This window comes from Coenobita brevimanus, chromosome 29 (assembly GCF_032717465.1).
Source record: "Coenobita brevimanus isolate Jiangsu-jjx chromosome 29, ASM3271746v2, whole genome shotgun sequence".
Lineage (NCBI taxonomy): Eukaryota > Metazoa > Arthropoda > Malacostraca > Decapoda > Coenobitidae > Coenobita > Coenobita brevimanus.
The window spans coordinates 35,637,598-35,660,778 of NC_136982.1; the positions used below are offsets into that span (position 1 = coordinate 35,637,598).

General features: G+C 40.3%; 1 protein-coding gene across 1 annotated transcript in view; it reads left to right on the top strand.

Moving 5' to 3' along the window:
* cac (calcium voltage-gated channel subunit cacophony) overlaps positions 1–23,181 on the top strand; it is a 2,326,612-nt gene that overhangs the window by 300,424 nt on the left and 2,003,007 nt on the right. Inside the window, exons 3-5 of the mRNA XM_080268748.1 lie at positions 4,665–4,770; positions 20,173–20,312; positions 22,427–22,533. Coding sequence (XP_080124874.1) covers positions 4,665–4,770; positions 20,173–20,312; positions 22,427–22,533 — 353 coding nt within the window. The remainder of the gene's footprint in view (positions 1–4,664; positions 4,771–20,172; positions 20,313–22,426; positions 22,534–23,181) is intronic.

The window sequence follows — 23,181 nt, forward strand, 5'->3', positions numbered from 1 at the left end:
CATCGGTGGTGTTTGCTTCCTTCGTGTGTTAGTTGGTGGAGCTTCTGTGGTTTTTATTTAATCTTGGATATGAGTGTTATTCGTTTTTATATTTAACATTAATATCGTCAGTTATGTACTCTTTTTAGAAATTGTGTGTGTGTGTATGTGTGTGTGTGTGTGTGTGTGTGTGTGTGTGTGTGTGTGTGTGTGTGTGTGTGTGTGTTGTATAGTGTCCTATCTTCTCATTTCCTTTTCTTACCCACCTCGTCTCTCCGATGTTTCTATTACTCCCTCTTCCCGCCTCGTCCTCCGTTGCAGTGTGTGAGTGGCATGTGTGGTGCAGTGCAGAGCCTTACTGCCCCACCACACACCACCACACCACGTTACGCCTCACTGCAACACACCAACATACAGTAGTACTCCATATTGTACACTACTGTCCTATGCTACACACCACCAGCTTATACCACACACCAGCGGCCTGCTCGTATGCCACACACCACCACCTAAACCACACACCACTACACACCACCACACTGCACCACACACCACCACATTAACCCACACACCACCGCACTACGCCACACACCTCTGCACTACACTACACACCACCGCACTACGCCACACACCACCGCACTACGCCACACACACCACACTACGCCACACACACCACACTACACTACATACCACCACACTAAGCCACACACCATCACACTGCGCCACACACATCACCACATTGCGCCACACACACCCGCACTACGCCACACACACCACACAGCACTACACTACATACCACTACACTAAGCCACACACCATCACACTATCCCACACACCACCTTACTGCGCCACACACACCACCACACTAAGCCACACACACCACCACACTGCCACACACACCCACACCCACACTGCGCCACACACCAACACACCACACCACACTACGCCACAGATCAACACACTATTTCATTCTGCACCCCACACAGCCTCGGTAGATCATGCCACACTACCAGATACCCCCACACCCACTCTACACCCAGTCCCACACCACCATACCCACACACACACCACCATACCTACACGCACACCACCACCACCACCTCACGAAATTAATAGTTTCCATCATCAACACCCACACTCATACCCACACCCATACTTCACACCCACACCCATACTTCACACCCACAGCCACACTCCACACCTACACGTACACTCCAAACCCCCACCCAAACTCCACACTCACACGCTTACCCGACACCCACACCTCGGACCCACATCTCATCCCCTACACCCACATCCCACAACCCTCCCCCACGCCCACGCTCAGCACGCCCTTTGTTCAATATATCATCCGGCTACGAGTTACTGGTCATAACAAGCGACTAAACGAGCGTAACTTCCCTTAGAGAGAGAGAGAGAGAGAGAGAAAGTACGTAGACAGAATACAGAAAGTGATACGAGAATAATGCGGGAGAAATGTGGCGGAAGGAAATTGCAGGAGGAGAGGAGGCCGAGGCAAATTAGATATGAGAGAAAAATGTGGGGACGTAGATGGAGGTGGGGGAAGATGAGGGTGGGTGGGTGGGGAGAGGGGTGGGGGTTCCAGGTTAAAGGTGTAGGTATGGAAGACAGTAGTGGAGGTGAGGAGTAGCAGTGGTAATAGAAATGAAGGGACTGTGTTGTTAGAAATATGTTCGCGAAGGTGTTAACAAGCATCTAATAATGACGGTCATTATGGACTGTCTGTAATTGTTGGGTGGGATCAGCCTGCATCCCACATTACATTCTAGCCAGCAGTGATACAGAAAGGTTAGACATCTTGGATCATCATCAAATGCTTGAAAAACTTTGCTAAAATTTTGGCAGTGGAGCGAGTGCATGGTGGGGACGAGATGGAACTGGGGAAGAATTTTGCTAGGGTGACGTGGAAAATTTTGAATAAGTTTTTGGTGTTAGGATGGAGTTATGAAAGTAAAGAAAAAGAGAAAAGAACAGTTGTATTGCTGAAATTGAGAGTTGGAAGGAGCTGGAAAGTCCCCATTCCCTCACTCCTATAGTGCTGTCCTAAGCTGAATAAAATCGTCTGGCGGCAGGAAAAATAAATTGACATTCTCTGACTGAAGGGGTTAGGCTGAGGAAAAGAAAGAGGGAGTGGTTGGGGTGAACACTGAAGGGAAAGAAAATACCGGTATAGCATTGGAGAGTGTGTGATAGGTAATAATCAGGGAAACGGGAAGGAGATATAATTATGATGATGATGATGGTGATGATGGAGGAAGAGAAATAGAGGATGAGGCAAATAAAGAAGCAGATGATGATGATGATGATGATAATGAACGTGGAGGAATAGAAATAGAGGATGTGGCAAATACAGATACAGATAATGGAGCAGAGAATATGGATGTTATAGTGAGAGAAAAAGTGGCTGATGATGGACGAAGAGAGAGAGAGAGAGAGAGAGAGGTGACTGAGGAGGAGGTTATGTTGAGGTGTGTGGCGCTTGGCTTGTTCCCTAGACTTTATTGTCACTGATATTAAGGTTGTAAACATTGGGGCACGGAGAGAGAGAGAGAGAGAGAGAGAGAGAGAGAGAGATGGTGAAGGGCAAAGAAAAATTGAAAAATTGGATTGGAGTGATTTTGTACCCCCCGGTACTATACTGTTTGTATTTATCTTTATTTATTTATTGCTGTTGTCAGAGGATTACATTACTCTTAGAGAAACTCCTTTCTCGTAGTGAAAGGGTTACATGCTGTGTCCATTAGCCTCTTCCTTCCGTTGACGTATTTTATTGTAGCTAACTCCAGACGATTTGAATTCATCTTAAGACTTTTAAAACTGGAGGAGTGAGGTGCCGCCGTCATTAAGCCCGTCAGTAAAAAAGCTCGTTCCTAAAAATCCATCCAAAGGTCGATTAATATCGTCAGTAGGGAGCAAGAACAACATTTTAAAATCCGTCACCGGTTTGAAGTGTGTGTGTGTGTGTGTGTGTGTGTGTGTGTGTGTGTGTGTGTGTGTGTGTGTGTGTGTGTGTTGTACTCTGTAGATGTAACAATGTGTATCATTTCACTACAGGAGGTGCCCTCTAAGCTGAATATAATCGTCAGATGATAATAATAATAATAATAATTGTTTTTTTGTGTCCGACTCAGGGCATAGGCTTCACAGCCTGCTCCCAAGGCCCAGTAGTGCTCCTACATTCCATACACCTCTACATGTCACCATGTTGACATTCGCTTTATTTGGGGCAGTAGAAGCACCTTACCAGATCAGTTCTTATTCCTGATAGTCTGTTATATTTTTTTTTATTATTTCTGAGGTGGTAAATAAACGTTTTATGAGAAATTTGTTTACCCCATTGTTTTTAGCTATGTTCCGCTGTCTCAACTCGTTTGATTTATCCAGTGGAAGGGGCGGAAGGAACTGTCCTAACCTAAGTGTTTAACCAAACCTAACCTAATCTAGCTTAACTGTACTTAATAATTTAATCTAATCTAACCTAACCCAACCCAACCTAGCATCCAGCTGGGAAGTTGGGAAACGAAATCCACTTTTCAGTATTTTGAGTAAGAGTTTTCTACTACGCTGTAAACAAACAGCGGTACGGCATAAGGAAGGGGATGATAAAAGCAATGGAAGATCTTTTTGCAGGAGAAGTTAATTTAGCCATCCTGAAAATAGTCAGAAATATACAGAAAACAAACTTGAGGAATATGAATTGAATTGTTAAGGTCCTTCTACAGCTTCAAGTAAAGCGTACCTTTACCCTCAGAAAAATACAGAAAACAAACTGGAGGACTATGAATTGAATTGGTAGGGTCTTTCTACTGCCTCAGACAAAGCGTATGTTTACCAATGAAAATAGTAAAAATGATGATGATGATAATAATAATAATAATAATAATAATAATAATAATAAAAACAATACAACAGTGAAAAGACGTCTCTGTGTCAAAGTCGTTAAGGGGGGAAAAATGATTCGGGATGTTGCTGCTGCTGACGTTTTTATACTAACGACGGCTTTCCCCATGCTGCTGTGCTTGTGTTACTGACCCGTATTGTAAAGTGGCATTGTAGATTTCTTAGCACATCGTCCTCAGTGAATTGTTCTATACCTTACACCCAACGTCCTGTTTATGTCAGTTATATAAACTGTGGTACGAACACGGTATAAATTTGCATAAAAAGAACGTTAAGATGTAAACAGTGTGATAAATCGCCAAGAGAATCGTGGAACGAAGTCTCCTAGTCCATCCAGATTACAGCTTATTTGCAGTATAGCATTCCATGTGACCATCTCCTCCAAGCCAATTTTTTTTTTTTTTTTAATAATCAGTATATGTGACGATTTCCAGGTATTACTTTTTCAGATAAGCAGTACACTTAACTTTATCTCCTCCAAGCCTAGGTTTTACCCATGTAATAAGTACATGTTCTCCAAGACAACATTTTTTCTAGGTAATTAGTATTTGTGACTATCTCCCCTAGGCCATGTTATTTTTCTAGTAAATCAGTATGTGTGACTTTATCTACTCCAAGCCAGTTTTTTTTAATCACTCTATATAACAGTATAGCCTGTTATTTTTTTTTTTTTTAATTCAGTAGTCCTACGTGTGACTTTACCTACAATTTGTTTTCCAGTTGTGACTAATCCAAGCCAGATTTTCCTTAACTGTCGTCCACACTCCTTTCGAATATGCTGTGCTTCTCACCATCATCGCCAACTGCATCGTGTTGGCGCTGGAGGAGCACTTGCCGGAAGAGGACAAGACACCACTGGCGCAGGACTTGGTAAGGCATCGCTTCGCCCTGCCCTGTACCCTTACCCTTACCTTGCCCCACCCTCTTACCGTTCTCCTGCCCCTGTCCCTTCCCATTCCCCCTCTCAGATGTTATTCCCATCGCTTGTCCTCCATTAGTTTGCCCTGGGATCGTATTCACTGTGATGTAGGAGGCTTTCTAGCACCTCTTCCTTAGCAGTTTATTCAGCATACTTTTAACGTGCTATTCTCTTTATGCTGTGCATTCATAAATGACATACAAGAAAATTATAACAGAAGAAAATTATAACGTACTGTTCTTTAGTTTGGTTTTTATTCATATTGTGTATGGATGTTGACTGCATAAATAACACAAGAAAATGGTAACTTGCTAGACTCTTGTGTTATATATGTCCATCATAGATATCGATAAGCATTGCATAAATATACAATGGAATGATACCATACTAATCTCTTATTTTCTGCACATTTTAGTTGTCGGCAAGGCTTGTATGCATTACATGCTACAGTGATATCAAGCTTTTCGCATGTGTGTGATTTATTCGTTAGATATCGCTAAGGCTTGTATAAATAACATACAACAGAATGAGAGCATATCATATCAATAAGTGAACTGTTATTGAAGAGATGTAAGAAAGCCTACGGTACTAAGGTAATGAGAATACGTATCCCGGGGTTACCTTAATCTGACCTGGTCTTGCCTGTGTCTCCGTACTGACCCATTGGAGTCTGTTGTGCCCTGAGTTTGAGATGATATCTATTAATTTTTTGTCTCCAGTTATAAGGATTTGCGTATTATTTTTTCCCCTTGTTATTCACACTTCTATTCGGCTTTGAAGTGTTTTTCCCCTAGATTGTATCCATTTTATATCAGCATAATCTGAGCTACATTTTTGTGTTCTGTTCTCTCTCCGTGACTTGCCTTTTCATTGTTAACATTTTAGCAGATCATATAGACTAAATGGGGCGGTCTGACATGAATTGTTAATGGTTAGAATGTACATATCAACTATGAAAACAAGTAAGAAAGAGAGAAGAGAGCAGATAAATGGCAGACATAGATGTTTTTCGATTTGGAGGGAAGGCTTGACTGGGCAGACGGAAGCTTGACCAGGCAGATTAAAGTTTGCTTAGGCTAAAGATGGGCTGATTATATACAGGGTGGTCGTAAATAGCACTCCACTAGAACCTTGCATGACAGTGTCATGCGTTGAGGGGACTGCTCAGTCTGGTGTTGGAGTGAATAGAGTGCAAAAGGGGTGTTATATACGAACTACCCGGTATTAACGTATCCAAGAAGGCATGGGACTGAGACGTGGTGAACAGATTTTGATGAGCAGATGTGTTTTAAACAGTTTTTCTTTTAAATTCACCTTCCGTTATTATCGTTTTCTCACTCTCTTGTTACTCTTCTCATTGTTGTCATGCCTGGTGCTTGCGTGCATTCTGCTTCTCAAACGGTCTTCCGTTACTCTCCATTAACGTTTTGCATAATTTCGTTGCCTTGAGGGTGTGTGATTTTTATTTTCTGTTTTCACGGATGTAGCTGCACGTGTTTTTCTAATTATATAGATGGATATCTTTGAGTTACATGTTAACCCGACCTTTTGTTTCAGATCATTCATTTACCACCTCAGTTGTTATATATATATATATATATATATATATATATATATATATATATATATATGTAGGCCTTTGCTTTCTCCAGACGGTTTTATTTAGCTTGAGAGATTTTTATAATGAAAAAGTTGCAAGTTGAATAAAACCATCTGAAGGTAAAAAGAGTTTGGAAGAAAAAGAAGAAAAAATACATGACTGGATGTTACCATTTTGAGTTGCTTCACATGCACTGTAAAAAAATCATTACAATTGCGCAATTCTGTTGTTGTTATTATTATTATTATTATTATTATTTTTAATTTGTGTGTTTGTGTCTGTGCGCGCATACACTTTGTTGCACCGAGCCTCTAGTTTTCCACACCCTAAGGAGTTTACACCGAGATCGGAATCGGACATACAGGATTGCATTCTATAAGTGACTCTGGAGACGTAACACATTTTCTTCAGCAATTTATTCTGCACATTGCACATTTTTATCCTCTTGAATATTCCTGCTGCAAGCTGTGCCTATATGAAAACGGTTTAAAGAACATAAAAGAGAATGTTGAGGTGCAGTGTGCAAAGTAAATTGCCGAGGACATACAAAAGTGTTTAGGTGCAGTATGCAGAATAAGGAGTAAGGAAGATGTGTTGCGTAGCCCACAGTGCCACCTAGAATAAGTCCCTATGCCCTATCCCAGCCTGAATGTGCCAAGTCCCTCACACTTTCCACCATTAGTGCGTCTGTCGTCACTGGCAATTGCATGCATCGACACCGCAGAGTCTCACCTCACAGCCCTGCACAGCGAACCACTATGTGCGTGCTCGTCTTGGTATGACTTTGTATTATATGTTTTAGTCGCATTTCACCAGTGTCCTTTATTGCACCGTAGGAGTTTAGTTACACGGATAAAAAGAATAAGATTCCAAAGAACACAGGAAAGGATAACACGCGAAAACCCACTAGACGTACGGACGATTACTTCTATAAAGAAGTTTGCCGCGGTACACTTTGAACTGTGCCTTGTTCCTTGAGCTTAAGTTGAACGAGTTCTTTTGCTTTTCCGCATAAGGAAAAAGTGTGCAGTCCATTGCTAATGAAACCCTTACATCGAAGTTAACTTTTCTTTTGGAAACATTAAGGATAATAAGTTTGTTGTTCATCATAGCCCATAGCTTCCCCATTTTTTACTTTAAATGGAACTCAATAAGAGATGAACCAAAGACGTTGTAAACGGTATTCAGAGTATTTCTCCTAAATCTCTCTCTTGTCTTTTCTTCTTATGATTTAATTCTTTTACTTTGCCGCTTTACCCCACTCGATTGATCCACTCGCCCTTGTTGTGTCACAGCTTGATCTCATTAGCCACTCTTGTATCATCTTATTTTTGCATTCATCATTACAGTCGTATACAGCCATCATCAATGTCATGCAGTAGAATATGTCCAGGTTCTGTTGTCACCAGTTTCATCCCATCCTACTCCATCTGGCTTTCACAGAAAAATGATCATAAATTATACTCAGTTTTTTTTTTTATCGAGGCGAAGATGCACTTGACAGATTGGTGATGACTGGCTGAATGCAACGTTACTTTATTATCTCTTCATTATTAATTGACAACATATATCTGGTGGGGAAATTTGGGTTAGTAAATGTTATTCAGACATGTTGCATTTAGTCAATCGTCACCAACCTATCCAGTGCATCTTCGCCTTAATAATAATAAAAAAAAAAAAAACTGGGTATAGTACATGGTGGCCTCCTCCTCATTTTACCTTATTTTTTCTTCGCCTTTTTTCTGACGTTTGTACCTCTCTTTCTCCTCGAACAATCTGTAGTTAGCTACTGGCAATGAAGAATAGAAAGAAGAGGAGGAATATTGTCAGCAAATGTGGATGTAAAAAAAAGAATCTTCCTGTAACCGTAGCAATTTTCTGTACCATCCAGATGAATCCCAGGTACAGTAATTCTGTATATTAATGTTACTGAAGTTCTGGAACTGAACCAACTTTTTGTCTGCTCTTCACAGAAAATGTTGTTTGCGTTTATTGCCAGTACAGTAGACGATTGGGACGTACACAGTCCTTATGTGAAATCCCCGTCCAGAGAAAGTGCCAACCTTGAAGTGTGATTACAATGGAAATCTTCACTTATCTATCCCACCGTTTTCATCACTAACGGCCTTTGAATATTACAGCTACGTATTGTCCGGTCGTACCTAATGGTCAGATTATTGGAAAAAATGGGAAGTAGCTGAGGAAAATACGTGGCCAGAAACGTTTGGCATTGTCAGCCTTTGTTGGCAGAACTTGTCAGAAGGTTTAAGTCAAGGAATCTGCAGAACTTTGGCCACTTTCGGTGTTGCCTTTTCAGGGTTCCGTCCCAGGGTTTATTCTTATTTAGAATCGTTACGCTACGCCGTGGCCTTTTGAAGGCCTGCCAGCAGTGTTAAAAAGTAAAATAATATGGATAAGATATACACGAAATGGAATTGTTTGTCAATACTGTTTTACAGAAAGTTGCAGAAATGTTGTAACGGTGATCAGTAAATATTGGAAATGTAATCAAACCTGAAACCTATCACGAACGGTAGTACAGAAATCGGCCCCTGTTTAAAGGTAAATATATTTATCCTATTAACTAAAAAAAATAAAAATGAATCTTTTTGCTTTCATTAGTCAACTGCTGTAACAGGCACATACCTTGTAGTAATATAGCCACTGGCTGAGCTGCATTATGAAGTAAAATAACCATTAGTCTATACAGAGCATGACTGATATGGAGTTATTTGCATGGGAAGTTAGGGACAATATCCCCTTCAGTCCGGTGTCATTGATAGTTTATTCTTGCAGCTACCAGATTATTTTTCTTAGCTTAGAAGCGCCTCGTACATGAAGCTATTAATGAAGTCAATATTTAACCCTTCCAGTTTTGCTGCCAAGTTGAGTAAAAGCCTCAGTTGAACAAAAAAAAATAAAGGGGAACCACATCATTGGATTGAAGGGGAATTTTTGATTATACTAGGTCAGCTCTGCTTGGCTGTATACTGATGCAGTCAGCACAGGCTAGATATGAAGATCGTAGATTTTATACTCCACCCAAGTTAGTTGAAGAAAATTACTAACCTTTTCAGCACGAGGGCGTCATTTTTTTTTTTTTTTTAGGGGGAGGGGGGATTTCCAGACGATCTTATCCTGGAGGGATTTTGTGAACTGGAGGGGTTAGATAGAGCATTCATGAATCCCTTCATTACAAGAGGTCTCCCCTAAACTGCATCAAATAGTCTATTCGAAAGTCAGAATAGGATAAAAAAAAAATAGACGTCCTGGGGTTGAAGGGGTTTAAGCACACATAGACTACAAGGACAGTACTGATTTGGGCTCCCTTGCGTCGGTAACAAGTTTGAAACATCAGTTACAAGAGAAAAATATATTAGAGAAATCAGTCATCTGCAGAGAGTGGCGCTCGAGTATAGCCAAACAGTGTATCCTTGTGGTCAAGTGAAATGTTTGAGTCTCGTCTTGCCCAGAGAGGAACGATTGGGCCTGTTTGCTTGTGTTATTTTTCCTGTACCGTGTCTGTTAGTGGCATTCCTAATGCGTAGCTAGTTCCTGGTGCTATATTGGTCTGGCTGCTTCTTAGTTATGTGACAGTATAGCTAACTGAGTGTAGGAATGGCTGGTTGTACTTATCCGGTTAACTGGTAACTAAAGTATGATTGGGTAGTCACCAACACTGACCTGAACACTGTCATTTCCCGTGGTAAATTGTCGTAGTCGTTTCTGGGCTTCCATGCATACTCCTCTTCCCATCATAGTTTCTTTGCTCATTACTTCCTTCCATCTCCATACTCCACTCCATTACATTTGCATCTTCTCCAACGGGCTCTCCCCATCACACAACTCCCCACCACACCTCCACGTCATACCACACCTCCACGTCATACCACACCTCCACGTCATACCACACCTCCACGTCATACCACACCTCCACGTCATACCACACTACCACACCACTCCCCTTCACACCGCAATTCCCACTAAACTGTCTTTCTGTCCACACAACAATTTACCACACTACTCCCTACCACGAGCCCACTCACCACCATACCACTCCTCCCCACCACCCAGATCAAGAGCACACCTATCTCGCCACACACCACACGCGCTTCACTCCCCCGATTTACCACATGACACACACACACACACACACACACACACACACACACACACACACACACACACACACACACACACACACACACACACACACACACACACACACACACACACACACACACACACACACACACACACACACACACACACACACACACACACACACACACACACACACACACACACACACACACACACACACACACACACACACACACACACACACACACACACACACACACACACACACACACACACACACACACACACACACACACACACACACACACACACACACACACACACACACACACACACACACACACACACACACACACACACACACACACACACACACACACACACACACACACACACACACACACACCAGTATGTATACATCTGTGTGTGTCAGTATCTGCATGTACGTATACATTATGGATGCCTAAATGTTGTATTCGTGTCTCGGTGTATTTTACCTCCCAAGACATTCCTTTTTTATTTATTCATATAAGTAGTCATATATTATTAGATCTACCCCAGGGAAGTAGCCTAAAGATCCTTTAGTAAAAAAAATTGGTGAAGCTAAAATAGAATAGTTCTCATCATTGCATTTTCTTATAGTAGTGATTGTGTGGGCAGCCCAGGGTGTTCACGCAGAAGTGTGGCATAAAATTATTTGCAAATAAACCATTGACTATCTAATCCATATATATATATATATATATATATATATATATATATATATATATATTATACCGGTATGGTTTTATATATGTATATTTATGTTAAATTTGTTATTATTGTTATATATGTAATTGTATATGTATTTGATGTTCTAGGAGTTAGTATTTTATATATATATGTATATATATATATATATATATATATATATATATATATATATATATATATATATATATATATATATATATATATATATATATATATAAATATATATAAATAATATATTGTGTGTGTGTGTGTGTGTGTCACCTCTGGTCTCAGTGTTATAAGCTATGGTATTCATGTTTTATTGGCAGTGATTAAGACCGTAAGCCTAAAACAATGTCAGAAGTTACTGTACCATAATATTGCTATGTTGTTAAGCCTTGACATAGTGTGCCGTCCCAACCTAACACTGTTTAGCACTGATGTGGCGTCTTCAGCACAAACCGGCAGAGTACACAACATAGTTACTAGAGGCTTCGTAGCACCTCTTCCTTTGCAATTTATTTGCATATTACACTTAACATTCTCTTTTATGTTGTGTCGTGTTAATATCGACGGACTTTACGTCAGTAGCATACAAGAGAATATTGAAATGTAATGCGTATAATAACTCGTCAAGGAAGAGGTGTTCGAAATCTCCAAATCCACATTTAGAATACGACCCACTGGACTACGTATCGGTCCTGCCTAACTGTCTTGCCTCATTCACCTTCAGTGTATTGGTCGTACACTGTACCTTCCCTCTGACCACTGCAATTGAGGAAAATGAACCATAACAATGACCACAACACAATCAGCACCAACACTATGACGAGATTGGATTAAGACTAAACTCCTTCAATTCTGTAATGTATTTTTCTTATTCTTGCTACCAAGGAGACGATTTGATACCGCTTCGTGGGAGGCCTCTAGTAGTGAAGGGGTTAATGGAGGCCATACCTGACCACAGAAGTTCGAAAAGTCTATCCAAAGCTTAATGAGATAGTCATGAGTTAGCAAGAATGGAATATAAAATCGTTACCTGATTGAGGGACAATTAGAAACCCACAGATACACCTTCAGATGGACACCTGAGTTTTCATTCGCACGCATAATAAAGAGTAGTTCTTAGGTAGTGTTACTAATACCAGAACAATCTTATTCAGAATACCAACACGTTGAGTCACCAATACATTATTTCACTGCCAACAATAGCTCACACAAACTTTAATTTCTCCCGAACTATGGCTTCCCCTTTTATATCAGCTTGGAACGGTCAGGACATACATAGTTGAGGCGCATCTGTGGCCTTGTTGAGATATGCGGGACTCTAGCTTTTGGTAGGAGCTCCGCACATATTCAGTCAGGATATATGGCCCGTCCAAGCTGTGGATCTCTTTGACCCCTTAACTATGTCAAGTACGTTTTATTACGGGACGCTGTAATCACACCCAAAGAAAGAAATATGAATCAATACACTGTCGAGAATGAAGGGACACTAATAAAACAAAAAATTGGAAGACTCGGCCCTCACTTTGACTGACTCTCTTTTGTGTCCCTTCACCCCACGTCCTTTTTTTTTTCTGTGTCCATCACTGGTTGGGACCGGACCTGTGGGCGGTGCTGCAGCTGGTAAGCCTAGCTCTTTATACAAGTCTTGCGAATTGCGAGACTGATGGTCGCGTGGAAGCTTTCCTGGGGTCCGTCACCCTTACCCACTAAATTCCTCCCCTTTCTTGCCAGAACAAATTCTGGTCAGCTTTTCTTGATATTTTTTATTGAATTTTAACGTTTTTCTATTTATCAATTCCATTTTATATTTATTTTCAACCCTTCTTGGTATACTCTTGGAACCCCACATACCTAGACTCCCTCATCGTGACTGCGCTGAAGTCAAGACATCCCCCTCGCAGTTTCATGGTGGTGCTCTCCACAGTAACAAATTTTATTTTTGCTTGTGAGGAGCAACACTCTCCATGCATGAAATATTTTTTGTAAATTTAATGTTATTTCATCATATTTTGATAAAAGACCACCATTATCCATTGAGACAAGGATTTGACTTCATGATACTGTTGAGATGAATGAATTGCAAAATGATTCGGTGTTTAGCCCCCGGCGGCATGCTCCTCTCCTCCCCACTGATATTTGAACCCGCCGGAAAACTTCCATTCAAGACTACCCTAGTTAGTTAGAGTACTAGCGGTACACTAGAGTCTTTAGTTCCTGTCCAGTACTGTCATGTCAGGCCACACCTTGGTTCATTCTTAATGTCTATTTTTAAACTGCAGTGACCCCGCCTGACCTCACTTTTGCTCCTTCCCTCACCACAACACAAGAGTGGAGGAGTACACCGTGTAGGCTGTGTTGGGTCACCGCACTGCACACCCTCACCCTCACCCGCATCTCAGCTCACTTTCACTAAACCACAGTCGTATAAACTTTTTTTTTTTCATTTGCTTCTCGTTTAATGTTGTGTATATTCAGCTTTAACTTTCTTTGCTGTCTTGACTATATATTTTTCATGTTTGTAAATAGTTCGAATATTAATGATTGTTTGTGTATCATTCGTTTCTCACACTGGAGAGGCCCGTACCTCGACTGTGAATTCCACAGACGCTTGAGAGCCATACAGAAAAGCTGGATTTGATGTTCCGTAACGCCTCGAGTTTGTCGGGTAGTTGACTTTGTGGTTCTCTGTAGTCGATAAAAATTATCGTGACAATATATATATATATATATATATATATATATATATATATATATATATATATATATATATATATATAAATATATATATATATATATATATATATATATATATATATATATATATATATATATATATATATATATATATATATATATATACACACACACACACACACACACACACACACACACACACACACTTGTGTATTAACCTGAAAATACTTAAAGTGTTTTGGGTTCTTCATCGACCCCGCAGCCCCTCAGCTGATACTCTAACTTCATGATTTGCCAAGCATCAACCAGCGATTTTGTCATACCGCTCTTCAGTAAGAAAAATATCTTAGATTATTTCGATTATTTAGATGATTCCCTTGATGTACCTTTGACCTACAACAGTATTTTTGTATTACAGTTAACAGTTACCATGGATAAGTACCGGTAATATCATAGTTGGATTTAATGGTGCGCTGGTACTGAGTCGGATTTATAACTATTCTAAGCATTTTAACGATAAACAAGCCTATATAAGTTATAACAGATCGTTCTATTTTTCGTATTTTGTTACAATGATATTAATTTATATTTATGAAGTGTTTGGTGTTTTTTTTGTTGCTGCAGTCTTGAATACAACTTTAGGGTGGCAGGGCTGATAGATATGGCGTATTGAAACTGCTCAGTCTTTGCCCGAACTGAGAATAAGATTCATGTTGAGTTCATTGTTTCACCAGTTTTCCTTAATACTGAAAACTCTCAGAGTACAAGACGTGCATTTGCCGTACTTATTTCCTGCATTATTCGATCATGTTTATCATAGGCAGCCTGGTAATCAGTTATTTTAATTTTTTCACCATTTATGACTAAAAACAAGCGCCGATATAATGAAGACGATATACATTATTATTACATTTCACATTTCACATATTAATCAACTGCATTTTGTACATACAAGCTCCATTCTATGTAATAATGCTCTTAATATGCATGGATGATCTAGTAATAATAGTTTTGGTGATAATCAATAGGAGATAGAGGCAGTATGGGCTTATTTAGAATACATTTAGGCTAAGCATAAAATCTTTAGAAAGTAAAGTTTGCGCAGGTAGGTCGAGGCAGTGTTTACTTAAGGGCTTATCTTTGAGAGCGTTTTTTTTTTTTTCCTTACTCCATTTTTGAGCTGTACTTTAAAAACCATTGTTATCCCATGTGGGTTGGTGTGATGATGATGATGATTGTTCTTTTTTATATTATTAAACAAACCTCATCTAACTAAACCAACATACTATAATGTGTTGTATACATATCGTATTGTATCGTCATGGGCAACAACAAATGGCGGTCATCCCTCACCAGAACACCTTGTCCTCTCCATATTATATTATGTGATAGGTGAGGTTAGTATAATTTCTAAAGACACTTTTCCATCCACCAGCACCATTAGATCAACCCACATTGGAAATAAATTTTAAAAAAAAAAAAAAAAAAAAATGAAATAGAGGAGCCCGCAAGGTAAATATAGTCCGTAGATATAAAGTGCTTTTTAGGCAGTTGTGAGAATTTTCAATCCCCTTAATCCCTTTATATATATATATATATATATATATATATATATATATATATATATATATATATATAGAGTGTTGGTGTAGCCAGGCAGGATATTTTCTTGGAGGCATACGAGGTTGAAAGCTACGGTACATTCTCCTTTATTGATTTTCTAATGTACGGTTACTATTTGCCCTACAATTTTTCGGTGATTTTCTTGGAGTTCCTTCAGGAGTTCCCCAAAGGGCACCGACGTTTTGGAACACTTTTGTTACATCTTCAGGCTGGATCTGATGGTTCTGTCAAGGGTGGCTGCTTATATACGAGCCAGGTGGATCAGGGGAAGACGAGTGTGCGGAGCTGATCAGCTAATCTGATCATTCATTGGCTACTTCATTGGCTAAGCCTATGTGGCGTTTTGATGACGGAAAGATTTGGAAATCTTCGACTTGTGTGTTTATTGTAGGTTCTTTTGTGATATGTAGATTGCCTCTAGAAACAAGAGACGGCGAGGGTCTTGTTCTCTGTCGATGATTTTGGTGTTCTCATCCAGGTCTCATCGCGTCAGGTGGGAGTTGTGGTGGTTGGCGTATTGGTTCTTGATTATTCCACTCTACAGTAGGTGACAGGTGAGGCTCCTCGATAGTCCCGTCCGTGTCATTCCAGTGTATGAGTGAGGTCCACACTCACTGTTGCAGTTATTCTGGTAAATGACATGGTCCTTCAGAAGGGGTGTCTTGGTCACGGCGGTCGGTTACGAAGCAGAAGGTGGGCTGTTTTCCTTGTTTTATAGTAGATGTTGAGAGAAATTTGTGTTCCGGGTCTGTAGGGCATACATTTCTGTATACAATGTCTTTAATGATCTCATCCGTCTTGTAGTCTTTAGACATGTTTCTGTATATATATCTTGATGTGTTCAACAGTTGTGGGTGTAGTGGTGTCTTGGTGAGTATACCATTTGTCCATGTCTCTCAATTACGTCGAATAAGTTGGTGTAAATGTCTCCACCTGACTCGTATATAAACAACCACCCATGACAGAGTCATCAGATCCAGCCTGAAGATGGAACAGGATAGTTTCGAAACGTTGCTGCCCTTTGGGGAACTCATGAAGAAACTCCAAGATCATCGAAAAATTGTACAGCAAATAGAAACCGTACATAAGAAAATCAATAAAGGAGAATGCGTTATTGCTAGTTCAACCTCCTATGTCTCCAAGGATATATATATATATATATATATATATATATATATAATATGTATAGTATATAGTATATATACAGTATATAATATATATAGATGTATAATATATATATATATATAATATATATATATATATATATATATATATATATATTTATATATATATATTTTAACTTATTACATCCAGACGTATATATATATATATATATATATATATATATATATATATATATATATATATATATATATATATATATATATATATATATATTTTAACTTATTACATCCAGACGTATATATATATATATATATATATATATATATATATTTAATATGTATAGTATATAGTATATATACAGTATATAATATATATATGTATAATATATATATATATATATATATATATATATATATATATATATATATATATATATATATATATATATATATATATATATTTTAACTTATTACATCCAGACGTTTCTAGCCAATACAGAAGAGCGGCACAGTACTGAAGGAGTAAATGAAGGCTGTATCAAATCCCTCAAACCTGAATAGCTGAATAACCTCTACGGTGGTAAATGAAATCGCCATGGTGCATCAAGAATGCTATGGAAAAGACTTTTTCATTGTGTGTGTGTGTATATATATATATATATATATATATATATATATATATATATATATATATATAATTACATAGATCCTTTAGGCCTCTTAAATGACGGAGTATACAGAATATTGGAAGATCTAAGTCCTTATGTAACAGGTAATAATTGGCCTAATTATAGCAGCAGATTGTGAAGCATGTTTGACACCAGGACTCGTTATCAAGTGAGTATGTGCACCTTCAGCCAGATGATGTATTATTTTGTTCGTGTTACCACTTGATTTTAGATTTGGGGAGATCTTCTGTGTATCATCTCTTCAGCCCGAGTACGTCATATTGTTATTATTCTTGCATAACTCCGGGTAGACTTTTCGAACTGTAGGGGTTAGATATATCCTTACTTAGCCCTAACACTACATGTAGTCTCTTCCTAAGATTATTAAATCCATCTGGCGGTAGTTAGAATATAAAAAAAGCCATTGAATTTAAGGAGTTAATGGAGGGCGAGAGATTTCCCTCAAGACAAATGAAATTGTTTCTAGTGAGCAAGAATGAAACAACAAGACGTCGTTTTAGTGAAGAAGTTAATGGGTTAGAAATTTATGACAGTGACATAGTAGGTTGAGGACTTTTTGGAATATTGGGAGAAAAGGAGAGTAGAATAAAATGCAGAATAGTATCGGAAGAGAGTAGAGCAACGAAAAGATGAAAAGGGTAGAATGGAAAGAAAAAAAAGACTAAAATTTAGAGATGCGGAGTATAAAGAGAGGACAGTTGAGTGAGAAAGAAAGAAAAAAAAAGGTTTGACGAAGAAAGGAAAATGATTTGTAGGTTTCAAATTAAAATTCTGAAAGGGTCACGGTTAGATACAGCTTTCATTAACCCATTCACTTCTTGGATGCCCTCCTCACCTGAAGAAAATAGCCTGGTAGCAGCAGGGATGAGGTATGAACGATGTACTCGGTCTGAAGAGTTTACTTACGTCGTCAGAGCGGAATTAAACCTTTCAGGCCGATGACGCATTTTTCATTTTATTGCAGTCACCAGACCGTTTTGTTCACCCTTCGAATTGGAGAGGTTCAGTGCAGCCCTTATCTACCCCATTCTAACGAGCTGCCTTCTGTAGTGTGGATAAAGCCGTCTGGAGATAAGTCTAAAATGCGTTCTCGGATTGAAGAGGTTACAAGGATCTACTCTTTTAGAGAGCATCAGAGAAGTAGATAGAAAGAATGTAGCAGATTAGATCAGGGAGAAGTTGGTAATGTGGGTTAAGCTATATCTGGTATAGGGCTGTTTAACATTCATCAGAAACTAATATATATTTTTTTCTCTTTCTCTCCCACGATTTCCCCTTCCCTTCTCATCATCCCCTTCCTCTGACATCCATCTCAAACTTGTGTTCCTCTTATTAATGGTCTACTACTCTCAATGTCCTTTCTTGTTTCATTCCCACCTTGTCTGTAATTCCCATCCTCCCCCTTCCACTGATCTTCTGTTTTACCTTACACTAATGGTATATTGCTCTCAATTCCCCATTCCTCTTCCCAATTGACTGTTTCTTTCTCTCTGCTCCATCTCTTCCTTGTATTTATCTCACATTCCCATTCCCTAACATTTCAATCGAACTTTCCATATCCCTTCCATCCACCCTCTCCCTTTCCATTCTTCCACTTACCCTGCTTTACTTCCTCTCCTACCCTTCTATCTTTCGTCACCCCACCATATTTTCTTTACCCCTACTTCACCATTCCACCCATCACCTCTTTTCCCCTTCTCACTCCTCACCCTTACTTCCTTCCCCCTACTCCATCCCTCCTTCCTTCGTCCTTGCATCCTTCATTCGTCCTTCCATCCTTCCTTCGTTCCCCTCCTCTGTCTTTTCTTCCTCCTCTTTTCCATCCTTCCTTTCGTTCCCCTTTCCCTTCCTTCTCTTCCTTTCCCTCTTTCTTACCTTTTCCTCCCTTCCCTTCCCCGCTTGCTTCCCATTTTCCATCTTTCTCCTCCCTTCCTTCCTTCCCCCTCTTCCTTTCTCCCTCCTGCCGTGTCTACTTCCCCTCCTTCTCTTTTTCTGTCTTTCTCTTTCCTTCCCCTCTTCCTTCTCTTTTTCCTTCATTCTCCTTCCTTCTCCCCTTCCTTCATTTTTCCTTCTTTCTCCTTCCTGCCCTGTTTACTTCCCTTCTTTCTTCTTCTTTACTTTCTCCTTTTTCATTCCATCCTTTTCATCTTATTTCCTTCCTTCTCCTTCCTTCCCCTCTTCCTACTCTTTTTCCTTCTTTCTCCTTCGCTCCCTCTTCCCTTCCCCCTTTCTTATCTTTTCTTCTCTTTCATCTTCCCCTCTTCCTTCTTTTTTTTTCCTTCTTACTCCTTCCTTCCCCGCTTTCTTTTTTCCTTGTTTCTCCTCCCGTTCCTCTTTTCTTATCCTTCCTTCCCTCTTTTCTTCCTTCTCCTCCCTTCTTTCCTTCCTTCTCCTCCCTTCTTTTCTTCCTTCTCCTCCCTTCTTTTCTTCCTTCTCCTCCCTTCTTTTCTTCCTTCTCCTCCCTTCTTTTCTTCCTTCTCCTCCCTTCTTTTCTTCCTTCTCCTCCCTTCTTTTCTTCCTTCTCCTCCCTTCTTTTCTTCCTTCTCCTCCCTTCTTTTCTTCCTTCTTCTCCCTTCTTTTCTTCCTTCTCCTCCCTTCTTTTCTTCCTTCTCCTCCCTTCTTTTCTTCCTTCTCCTCCCTTCTTTTCTTCCTTCTCCTCCCTTCTTTTCTTCCTTCTCCTCCCTTCTTTTCTTCCTTCTCCTCCCTTCTTTTCTTTCTTCTCCTCCCTTCTTTTCTTCCTTCTCCCCCCTTCCTCACTCCCCATCATCATCCCTACAGGAGAAAACAGAATCCTACTTCCTCTTCATCTTCTGCATCGAGGCCTGTCTCAAGATCCTGGCTCTCGGCTTCGTCTTCCACCCAAAATCTTACCTGAGGAACATCTGGAACATCATGGACTTTGTGGTTGTAGTCACAGGGTAAGGCATCCGCGTCTTGTGTCCGAGCTGTGAGCAGAGAGAGAGAGAGAGAGAGAGAGAGAGAGAGAGAGAGAGAGAGAGGGGGGGGGGCAAGGATTTTGAGTGAGAGAGAGAGAGAGAGGGGGGAGATATTTTGTGTGTGTGTGTGTTTGAGAACTTTAAAAATAGTGATTGAGGAAGGGATTTGTGTGCTTGGGGGGGGGGTGAAGGGAAAGGTTGTGTGTATTTGAGGAAAGGGTTTTGCTTGTGTGGAGGTGTATTTATGTGGTGCAGTTGGGAAAGGAATTTGTGTGTGTGTGTGTGTGTGTGTGTGTGTGTGTGTGTGTGTGTGTGTGTGTGTTGGAAGGGAGGGGGAAGGTTAGGAGAGATTAAAATCGTACGTGGAGGGAGAGGTGTATGTGGGGAAGTTTTGATTGTATGCGGGGAGGGGAAGGAATTACGACTGTGTGTGTGTGTTTTGTAGTGATTGAGTCTATATATATATATATATATATATATATATATTTTTTTGTGAAGATTTGTTCTGAATGTACGTAAGTTAATTTCTTTGTATCACTTAACTCAGTCATATTTCAGATGTCCCATATTTTCCACACCAGAATCAGTAATTCCGCATTTTATGTTAGAAATATTTAGTACTGTATTTACCAATGTGTTTAGTACTTTTTTCTTCTCGCTGCTGTGATTCGCCCAGACGTTATTTTTTTATATTTGTATATATATCTGGCTAAACTATGAACATTTTCCCCACACAACGGCAACTGGTACTGGTATTTATTTTGACAGTATATTTGGATCTCTTGTGAAATATATACATTTTATCAGGTGATCCAGTTTGTAGATGAGGGTGCTTATGACCTTTAATACGATTTCCGTTTTGGTTTTCAAGGAAAATGAAGCTTGTTACACGTTTTCATATTTTTTGCCCATTATTAAATTTTCACTGACGTGCAACATCGATTTTTAGTGTTAATATTAATTATGATATTGATAAGGAAATATGTTGTTGTTTAGTTCGCGCTATGATTTTTAGCATAGTTGTTATTTCTATTTTTTATCTCTTTCCGGACTGTTTTTTGGAGTTTCTGCCCCTGTGATAGTGATGATGATGAGGAGGGTCGGTCGATGTGTGATGTAGTGATGGTGATGATGTGTTTGTCAGTGTCATCACCTTCCTCTCCCCCCCTCCTCTTCCTCCTCCTCTCACCCATCATCACAGAGCCGTCCCATCCTACCAGCAGACAACAACTCCATACACCTATTTTCATCCCATCATTTACCATTTCCCCCAGTTTCTCTTTTCAGTCATGCTCTTTTGGTTTTTGTTTTTCCATTTCAGTGGAAGAGGAACATCATGGAGAGATTTTTGGTGGGGGTAGGGAAGGGAGCAGACGGGTCTCTCAGTAGGGGAGGGGTTTGCAGAGGACGTTTTGAAAAGGAAAGGAGAGGAGGAGATGGTAAGTTTTAATCTCCTCCTCGCTTTCCTTGCGTTTTATCGATTGCTATTCTAACCTTCTGCACTCCTCCCACTCTTGAGACACCCTCTGTCCGCTGCCCCTACCCCTCAGTCACCACATATTGTACATTTTCTATTTTTCACCCCTGAGATATAGGTTCTCACCGGTCACACATACATCCCAGTACTCGACTTTTGTCCCTCTCTCTCCCCATCTATGCGTCTGCCCACCCCATCCCCTCAAAAAGCATTAAGATAGCTGTAACTATTATCTTTGTGCCCAGAAAACAGTTAGACTAGGAGAGGATGTATTCATATCACTAAAGTAAGCAGAAGCAAAACTGGTATTAAGGAGTTGAAAGTTCCTGTAATTTGATCACTAGTGCAACAAAGTCATAAGAAATAATACCTAATGGGAGGGCTGCAGTGCCAGGCCAGGAGTATGATAGGAAATGTTAGGGAGATAGCCCACAGGAGTGTCATGGGAAGTCGGTAATATCAAGGGAGGGCAGAGTGGTGAGTCAGGATGTGATATAGTTGTCAAGGGGTGTGCAGTGGGTGTGGTCCTGGCCTGGTGGGAGTGTGGGTAGTATGGTGCGGTAGTGGGAGTGGGAAGCTTGGTCCTGTGATGGTATTTGGCTGTATCTCCCTATGACAGCGGTATGACAATAATAGCAGCGGACAGTTTTGGCCAAACTGTGGATCTGAGGATGCTTCGCTCGTTCCGCGTCCTCAGGCCCCTCAAGTTGGTCTCACGGCTGCCAAGTAAGTGGCCCGGGACTGTCTTCACCACAGCCCGGCCTCTGCTCGCTAGGTAGTCTCGCTCCCCCGCGGCGGCACTGGGGCGGCGGCTGCGGTGGCGACGGCGGTCAGGCGCCTTGTGGACCGCCGCCCCGCCGCTAACTGGCCCGCTGCCTTGGTCCACCCTGTCCCACGCACACCCACGCCCCCATTCCCCTCCTGGCCCTTGTAAAAACTTCATACCTCATCTTTCCTCAGATGTTGCCCTGTATTCCAGGTACACTGGAGCGCGTCATTGTTGCTCAATAGATAAATTTAATTGAGTTTTCATGCTGTAACATCATGCTGGATGCATTAACATTTGCTACAAGTACAGTAAGTGGTTGGACGTTTACAGAATGTGCGCTGTATATTCCTGTCCTTCTTTCAGGAGAGAAAACAATTTATAAATCTAACAACTCATGGTTCATAGTGACTTCACTAGTCAAGTCCTGATGGTAACTTGTCCCTGCTGAAACAGGAAAAAATGAGCACAATTAATACCTGCTGTGGAGCCGAGGTAGGGGATTTAATGCCTAATATGCAAGTGAAACTCGCACATGAGTAGTTCAGAACAAACCTTACAACCCAGATAAATATGTTTGTGATTTTTTTCTCTTTCTCTTTGCATCA